Source organism: Cricetulus griseus, chromosome 4 (assembly GCF_003668045.3).
Source record: "Cricetulus griseus strain 17A/GY chromosome 4, alternate assembly CriGri-PICRH-1.0, whole genome shotgun sequence".
NCBI classification, from domain to species: domain Eukaryota; kingdom Metazoa; phylum Chordata; class Mammalia; order Rodentia; family Cricetidae; genus Cricetulus; species Cricetulus griseus.
This window is the reverse complement of record NC_048597.1, coordinates 7,014,029-7,023,524: the sequence shown is the minus strand read 5'-3', so window position 1 is coordinate 7,023,524 and position 9,496 is coordinate 7,014,029. Positions and strand designations below refer to the sequence as shown.

Below are 9,496 nucleotides of genomic sequence, written 5' to 3'. Positions count from 1 at the left end.
GCTCTTCCAGAGGTCCTGAGTTCAGTTCCCAGCAACCACATGGTGGCTCACAACCATCCGTTATGAGATCTGGTGCCCTCTTCTGGTGTGCACATATACATGGAAGCAGAATGTTGTATACATAATAAAATCTTAAAAAAAAAAAAAACTAAACGTGCAGTTCAGACATTGTGTCACAGCTGGAACTGAAATGCCCCAAAGCCTTCCAGTCACTAGGGCACACCACCAGTTACCCTGCTGTAATGCTAGTGTTTTCAGGGTGCTTCCGAACAACTGACCGGGAACTGAGTGAGTTGGTCCCACAAGGTGCTGTGACGAGTGTCATCTGTACCAAGGAAGGGCTCTGGGCCGAGCAGAGCACAGTGCATGCTCAGTGAATATGTGGATTTCAGGGTCCCACAATTTTTCTTATCTCACTTAAATATCAATTTGGTTTGTAAACAAACAAATGAACCTTTAAGCACTTTTAAAATCTTTATTCTCTTCCTTATTATAAAAATAATACATGTTCCTTATAGAAGTTTTACATTATAAAAAGTCCAAATCTAATACATTTCACTACACTCTTACCCGAGATGAGTGATTTTCTTACTACTCATTCATAAATATACAAAGTATTAAAAATGACAAAGTTTAAAAAAACAGGAAAATGTACACATACAATGAATTTAACAGAAAAAGAAGACAGAAAAATCACCCCGGGTCTTTTATGAAAATAGGAACTCACAAAATTGGGAAACGTGATTTCTTTCTCCTAAAGTACTTTGGGAACAAGGGCGGGGCAGGGCGGGGTGGGGCAGAGCACAGCTCAGCTGCAGCGGCCAGCATAGGACAGCTTTGACTCCACCTCCCACACCTTCATTTCCAAGGCTTTCAGGACATCTTCTATCTACCGATGGAAAGGGCATGAAGAAACACAAGTGCGCGTACGATTAATTAATCATAGGTTAATGATTAAAATAATCCATGCCATTTTGAATGTTTTGCATGACATAAAGATGCTAGGCCTAACAAAACTCTGTAGGGAAGTGACTCTAACTTGAATAAGGCATACTCATAATCTTACTAGCTTTAGTCACAACACAACAATGTTTAGTCAAGAACATTAGTATTTAGCAATGAGTCAAATGCCAGGCAAGCCAATCCGATTAAGGCCACAGGGTGGCATAGCAGGCAAAGGTAGTTGCTGCTGAGCCTGACCACCTTGGTTCACTCCAGAGACCTGACTGAGGAGCCAACAGGCTCTTCCAACCTCTAGCAAGCAAGCACAGGGTGCACACAGACCCCCAGACACAGTGCTAAACAATGTCAGTGTTGCTTTGCTCAAGGCTACGTTTCTGGTTTAGTGAGCAGTGTTTCCATCTCGGCATGGAAAGTGTTCAGGGTTCCATGGATACAGCATCAGCTCACGGCTCCACTCCCTAACGCCCGATGAGCACTCTTTCCCTGCCAAGTGCTAAAAGCAAAGCGCGTGACATCACAGGGTGGTGCAGCGGGGACATAAACTGAGAGTAAACTCACCTGCTTTATAGACTTCTCTATCTCAACTCTGCTTTCAAGATTGAAAAGCTCCTTGTCTTCCGGCACGATTTGCTTTTCAGAGGACCCTAAAGTGTAACTGAGATGCACTGCAGTGAGAGCTCAAGTATGAGAAGGAATTAGCACCAACGTCCCAGCAGCTAACCATGCCAGCTCTGAGTGCACGACTCCACGCCCCGGGTGTGAAGACAGCATTCTGTTGGTGGAGACCTGAAGACGCTGTAACACGTAACCTCACCCCTCACTAACGGTGCTGTCCAGATAACCCTACATATTCACTCTCGTCAGAAAAGTTTCACTGCTGCAAGAAGCCTCCTCTTTTGGGCGGGCAGGGGGCAGAGCGACATCACGGCCAAGGGCAAGCAGAGCAATTCTGAGAAACCAGCGTTTGCTTTATGTGACTTTCTAGAGACATGGGTGCTTCCAAGTTTCACTTCTTTGTTTTTTTTTTTGTTTCTCGAGACAGGTTTTCTCTGTAGCTTTGGAGCGTATCATGGCACTCGCTCCGGAGACCAGGCTGGCCTCGAACTCACAGAGATCCTCCTGCCTCTGCCTCCCGAGTGCTGGGATTAAAGGCGTGCACCACCAACGCCCGGCCTCCAAGTTTGACTTTTAACAAGCACTAATAATTATCAAGGGTTGGGCAGCCTCAGGGTTAACTACTTAGGGTTTAAGTAATTAAGAACCAACCCTTGCTGCTCCTGTAGGAGCTACGCTGGGTTCCCAGCACCCATGTGGCAGCTCACAAGCCTCCCTGACTCCAGGGAAGACAGTAAAGCGAGCTGAGACTCCATCTATCTGTCTCCTGACTGAGAAGCAGTGTGGCCCACTGCCTCAAGCTCCCCTTGACTGACTGGATCCTCAACGTACTGAGTCCGAATACACCATTCCTTCTTAAAGGAAAGCAGGTGGATCTCTAAGAGTTCAAGGCCAGCCTGAACTACACTGCAAGGTCCAGGCAAGTTATAGATACATAACGAGACCCTGTCTCAAAAAAACCTAAAGCAAAACTAGAAAAGAGGGTTCTGTTCCAACCCTACTGGATTAAAATGATTTGTATCTTCCATTTTGTAATTATCGGGTAGCCCAGTTGGCCTTAAACTCTAGACACCCCTTGCAGCCCCCCAGCCTCTAGGTGCTGAGGTCACAGGCGGGTCACCACACTTGGCTGAAACTCCTTCTCTTCTGTACACACCCACAACCTCAGGTCACTGCCACGAACCCTAGAGAGCATCTCACCGATTAAGGGAGCACGTGTCTGGAGCCTGGCCCTCTGCTCTATAACATGGAGCACCACCTGCTTAGTGGATTTTAAATTTTCTATTTAAACTTGGCTGGTTTTAAAAGATGCCAAATACAAAGTTATCAATTAATAACTGGATAAAATTACTGTTTTAAATTTTTTAAGGACAAGAATTTAAGATATTAAGGTGAGTGGTGGTGGCTCATGCCTTTATTCCCAGCACTCGGGAGGCAGAGGCAGGCGACCTCTGCGAGTTCTAGTACAGGCTCCAAAGCTACACAGAGAAATCCTATCTCAAAAAACCAAAAAGAAAAAAAAAAAGAAATTAATCATGATAAAAGTACTCAAGTGAGGAAAGTATAGTCATTTTCTTTTCTTCTTAAATTGTCCTTTCCTGACACAGGTCTTAGGGTAGCATCTTTACAAGGATGAATTAAGAGGCATTGGTCGGTATCAATTGATCTAATTTTGTATTTCCTATTTTAAAAGGCCAATCGGTTGGAAGATCATTAAGGCATCTGCGATTGTCCTGAGGGTAAGGTTTCCTGAATCTAGCACTTTTTTTTTATTTGGCCACCCAGGGCTTCTGGGATGAGCTAATCCCCAGTGTAGGGTAATTCCAATAAGCATCAGATATGTATTTATTATACATATATTATACATGTATAATAAAACAGCAGGTTTCCACTGGGCTTTTCCAAATGATCAAAGAAGCTGTGATGGCTGGCGGCTTCTAAGAGGGAGTCAGTTTCTTTAAGGGTGTAGCCCTGGCAGTGGACTGTGCCCCAGTGGACAGCCACACACAGGAGCATAGAGGCAACAAATTGGACTTGAGAGATTATTTAGATTAAAAAAAAAGAGGCCTGGAAGTTCTAGAGGGAGCAGGTGGGGTGATGGCGCTGGGAGAAGTTGGGGTGAGGGGGTGAGTATGAATATGATCAATACATTGTATATGAATATGATCAATACATTATATGATACGAATATAATCAATACACTGTATATATGAATATGAAATTTTCAAAGCACTACTAAAATTAAAGGTGATCTGAAATTAGGGGCCTGTGACACCCAATTCACATTGGTTACTAATGCTTTTTAGAAATCCTGTAGAATACAGACATTTCCTTGCATTTTTGAAAGAACAGAAAACAAAACAAAAACAAAAAAACCAGACAATTGTTTATTATAGTAAATAACTAAATTTACTAGAATACCAAAGGGACTGCTTTCTTAACCAATTTGAAATGCCAATTCTTTGTGACATTCTTTTGGGGAGTCAGAGGGGATTCTAAGTCTCATGGCTCCCAAGGCCAGCTCTCTACCTAGCTTCAAGTCCCAATCCTCCTGCCTCACCTGCCAAGTGCGAGACTGCAGTGTACACCACCACACTGAGTTCACGGCGCTGGGCTCTGAGCCCAGGGCTTTGTACATAGCGCACGGAGCTACCACCCCAGCCCTGCCTCATGATCAGCTGAGGCCGCTGTTCTCAACCTGTGGGTCCTGACCCCTCTGGAGGTTGAGAGACCCTTTCACAGGGGTTGCAGATCAGATACTGTTACAATTCACCACTGACCTGTGTTAAAGGGTCCCAGCATTAGGAAGGTTGGGAAGCACTGTTCTGAGAGGTTGATAACGGAAGTGTGGACAGTACATGCTGGTCCACACAATTGCTTAGAAACATCTTGCTAGGCACACTTGCACACATGACCGCAGCCTCCGGGAGGCAGAAGCACCAGCTAAGAGCATGCACTGAAACTTGTTGTGGCGCACACCTGTAAGCCCAGCACTCGGGGGCAGGGGCAGGCGGATCTCTGAGTTTGAGACCAGCCTGGTCTACAGAGAGTTCCAGGAGAGCCAGGGCTACACAGGGAAACCTTGTCTCAAATACCCAGAATCAAAAAACAAAAAATAAAAAAACAACTCAATCGCTTTCTCCTTTTAAAAAAAGTCTCACATTTTCTCCTGTAACTTAAGTGTCTGACTTTCCCAATACCAAGTGAATTAGACACAAAGGGTGACTCACTGGCTTTACTGTCAGAAATTATTATTCAAAAACATATTTGGACCCAACAGTGTTGCTTTAGCATGGCTGTTCTCATGCCAATCTCTGCAAACCTAACTGTGAGAAATCAGTCATGAGGCAGCCACTTATCCAAAAAACCTACCTTTCAATGGCTTCGACACTGAGGCAGAACAAGTCCCTCTTGTAGTCTAGGTTCTTGGGAGTGCATTTGTACACATAGCCAAGGCTGAGGGAGCAGCCTGTACAGGACAGAGTCTCAAGAATGCTGCAATAAAGACACAACACCACTTAGGGGAAGAGTAGCAATGAGCAGGATTGCTAAGTCCACAAGCTGAGGCTGGCAAGGCGGCTCAGCGGGTATAGGTGCTTGCTGGCAAGTGAGAAGGCCTGAATCCATCCCCAGGACCATGTGTGAAAGGAGAGTTGTCCCCTGACCTCCACAGACACACACACACACACACACACACACACACACACACACACACACACAACACACACACACACAGACACACACACACACACACACACACACAGACAAGACAGACACACACACACACATACACACACACACACACCCTCTGAAACAAATAAAAATCAAACTAAACTCCATTAGCCCCGAGTTGCTTCAGGTGAAAAATAACTATCTTCCTATTGTTTTCCTTTTGTGGTTTCTTCTTGTTGTTTCTGGGTTTGTTGTTGCTGTTGCTGGAGACAGGGTCTCACTATGTAGCCCACCCCAACTTCAAACTTTTGACAGTCGTCATCCTCCCCCAAATGCTGGGGTGACAAGCATGCACCTCTACAGCCAGCTTTATCCTGACTGTATGGAGTCATATATATACATGCATACATACAGTGTGTGTGTGTGTGTGTGTGTGAGTGTGTGTGTGCGTGTGTGTGTGTGTGTGTGTGTGTGTGTGTGTGTGTATGTCTGTGTGTGCGCGTGTGTCTGTGTGTCTGTGTGTGAGTGTATGTGTGAGTGTGTGTGTGTCTGTGTGTGTGTGTGTGTCTGTGTGTGTGTGCGTGTGTGTGTGTCTGTGTGTGTGTGTGTGTGTGTGTGTGTGTACACGATAAGATGACTGCAGGAGAAATGTGGTCAGCTCTGAGCCACACTACTTCTTGCAACAGATGACAAGAAACATAAACAAAATGCCAAGGCAGGGTTTTCCAGAATATACAGTCCTTGATCTGGTATTAGAAAAACTATCTAAAAGAGTCAGCACATCCTTTACAATGTCCAACCAATCACCCAGGGTCATCAACGCTCTAGGTAGGAAGGCAGGCAGTTTCCCTGTAATGAAACAGAGAGTGAGTATTCAGGCTTTCAGGCCACCAGGGGTCTGGTGTAAGCACCATGTACACATAGCAAAGTCAGACACACAGAACCCAATAATCTGCTCCCCTCAACACAGCCACACAACACAAGCCCAGCCAAGGCCAGGCGTGGTGGCCCACACCTTTAATCCCAGGACCGGAAGGCAGAGACAGGCGGATCTCTGTGAGTTCGAGGCCAGCCTGGTCCCCAGAGCGAGTGCCAGGATAGGCTCCAAAGCTACACAGAGAAACCCTGTCTCGGGAAAAAAAAAAAAAAAGACAATAAAATCTTTTTTTAAAAAAGAAATATAAAAGCATCTTAGAGGCTGGAGAGCACAGTGGTTAAGGACACCAGTTACTCTTCAAGAGAACCAGGTTTGGTTTCCAGCACCCACATAGTAGCTCATAACCATGCAGAACTCCAGTTCCAGGGGTTCTGACACCCTCTTCTGACTTTTGTGGGCACCAGGCACACATGTGGTGCACATAGGCATAGGCAGGCAAAATACTCACATACATGAAATAATAAACTTTTAAAGAAAAAAAAAACCATCTTAGTAGATCCCAAGTTGAAAACCCCACCTACACTACCAACAGTGAACAGGTAAATCTATATATATATATAGTAGCTATGTGTACAAGCTGCATAATAATTAGGAGGCTACAACACATTATCAAGATTGTTAATCGAGAAAAAGGATTTAGAAAAAAACCTGAGATTTGAACTCCTAGGATATACCGATAAGTGGATAATCTGAATTTTCAAATCAACCACGACACCATACAGGAGGTCATGTGAGCCCTCTGACATCTTGGTATCGTTTGGATGTGGTCTGTCTTCCCCTGAGCTGCTGAACTGAGACAGTGCACAGCCTTCAGAACCAGGGTCTCCTGAAGGCAACTAAGACTGGACAAGTCATCATGGTGGAGCCCATGACTAAATCCTGGTGGCTTTATAAGAAGAGGGAGAAGACCAGAAGAGACACACACACACCCAGGACTGCTGTGTCTGTGACTGAGACTGGTTGTTTATGGCCACACATGGCTGCGTGTACCCAGTCGGCTGTGGATGGGCCCTGTGTTAGTATTTCCTATCTGTGTCAGGACATGGCAGAGACAGGCAGCGCTCACACTGACACGGCCCCTCAGGCTTTGAGACTTTAAAATAGACATGCTCTGCATTTACTTTCCCTTTTCTTCAGCATCAAACCCAAAACCCTAAGACCAGGGTTAGCTATACCTTCAGAAACCTAGAAACTTCCACTCTCCCATCTAAAGGGCTATCCCCACTGTGCAATGGATTTTTACTTTTTATATGTGTTCAATTACCATGGAAAGTTATGTCACAAGCAATCTCACACAATGGTGGAAGACTTCTTAAAACTAAACGTTTTCCCTGACATAATATCACAAAAAATACCTTACTTACCACCCGTCTTCATCTTTGCACTTGGACAGCTTCTGTTCTTTATCCACAGACACATTCGAGGAGACACCTGGAAGAGAGCGGCATCGCTTTATTAGTGTGGTCGTAAATGTGAATAAAGCTAAGTAAAACATTCCAACTGGGGCAAGATGAAATTAATCTGAAAGTTAATTAATATTAACTAACAGAATTTAATCTAAAACTTAATCTTTTTTTATTTTTTATTTTTGGAGGCAGGGTTTCTCTGTATAGCAGCTCTGGCTGACCTGGAACTCGATTTGTAGACCAGGCTGGCTTGGAACTCACTGAGATCCGCCTCTGCCTCCCGAGTGCTGAGATCTAAGGCATGGGCCACAATCGCCCAACCTAAAAATTAATCTTTTAAAAAACACTTTTACACCCTCCTGCAATTGTTAAAGGGGTGATTCCAGTAAATCCCTGAGGGAAACTTCGGCTCCTACAAAGAAAGGATTATTATTAATGTGGGGTAAATAAACACATCTATAACCGGTTTATCCCAGTTATATTTTAAAACCTAACAACAGTATTACTACATAAAGAAAGCAAGGCAGAAATCAGTATGGTGGCTCCTCAGAAAATTGGGAATCAGTCTACCTCAAGATCCAGCAATCCCACCCTTGGGCATATACCCAAAGGAAGCACAGTCACACCACAAGGACATTTGCTCAACCGTGTTCATAGCAGCACTATCTGAACAGCCTGAACGTGGAGGCAACCTAGATGCCCCTCAACCGAAGAGTGGATAAGGAAAACCTGGTACATTTACACAATGGAGTACCACTCAGTGGTATCCGCAGTGACATCTTGACATTTGCAAGCAGATGGATGGAGCTGTAAGGGCCATGGGCTAAGGGAGCCCCTGCGATCTGAGAAATCCTGACACTCCCCTGAAGGAAGCAGCCAGCGAAAACGCTTGCTACATCCGAATAATGCCCATGAGGATGCTTGGCAATGCCCTTTGGGGGATGGCAGACCCCAGAAGGAGACCCGTGGTCACTCGGGAGCCACCCTCCTCCCGTCCGCTCCCCGGGAACCGGGGCCCTCGTGCCGGAGGCTCGCCCCAGGGGCCGCCCGGACTGACAGCGCAAGAGGATGCAGTTGTTGTCCTCCTGGCTGGTCACCCAGGTCAGAGAGTCGCCCAGCGGCCGGCGACAGCGCGCGCACAGGAACACCAGCGGGTTCTCCCCGGCCGGGGCCGCCTTCTGCTCGCACCGCCCCGCCCCGGCCTCCGCGCCCGACATGCTCGCCCACGTCCGAAGCAGCAGCGGGCGGCGGCTCGAGTCTTCCGAGAGCCGCTTTCCCAGCAGCGAGGAGGGCAGGCCAGCCCGGGAGAGCACAGGAAGCCGCCGGCCAGCACGAATCTGCCGCGCTCCGGGGACCCACGGGAAGAGCGCCGCTGCGCACGCGCGAGGACCCAGAGGCCCGGCTCCGCCCGAGGGGAGGGGCCTGAGGGCCCGGCAGCTGCTAATGCGCATGCTCGGCGTCCGGCTGGGCGGGCTGGGCTCACCGCGCCTGCGTCCTCCGGTCGCTCTAGGCTGGGAGGCCGAGCGGGAGTGTCAGCGGGCGGCGGGCGGGCGTGTGCGAGCGTCTCTGCTGCTCCGCCACGCCACCGTCGAGGATGTTGAGGGTCTCAGGAGCAGTGGCTCGCCTGGCCCTTCCCCACCCTGAGCACCAGTGCACACGCCCGTGCTGGGGTAGCTGGGCGGGGGCGGTGCACGCCTTTAATCCCAGCAGAGCTAGTTCCGGGACAGCCCGGTCTACACAGAGACACCCTGTCTTGAAAAACACAAGCAGACAAACAAAACAAATTGCGTCCTACTTTAGTGCCTCTCGCCACTAGCAAAAGGTTTCGAATCCAAAGTCTTCAGGTTGACCTAGGCGCTCCACGAGGTGGTTAGCAGTCCGGGAAACTATTTTGGCTTCTCTG

General features: G+C 47.3%; 1 protein-coding gene across 1 annotated transcript; it reads right to left on the bottom strand.

Annotated features, from left to right (window-relative positions):
- Positions 1-460: 460 nt before the first annotated feature.
- On the bottom strand, positions 461-9,044 carry Mis18a (MIS18 kinetochore protein A). The gene is made up of 5 exons (XM_027415747.2): positions 8,651-9,044; positions 7,552-7,618; positions 4,951-5,073; positions 1,522-1,618; positions 461-889 (listed from the first exon to the last, which is right to left on the bottom strand). The coding sequence occupies exons 1-5, from the start codon at positions 9,042-9,044 to the stop codon at positions 809-811; spliced, it is 762 nt and encodes a 253-aa protein (XP_027271548.1). The 3' UTR covers positions 461-808.
- Between the last annotated feature and the right edge of the window lie 452 nt (positions 9,045-9,496).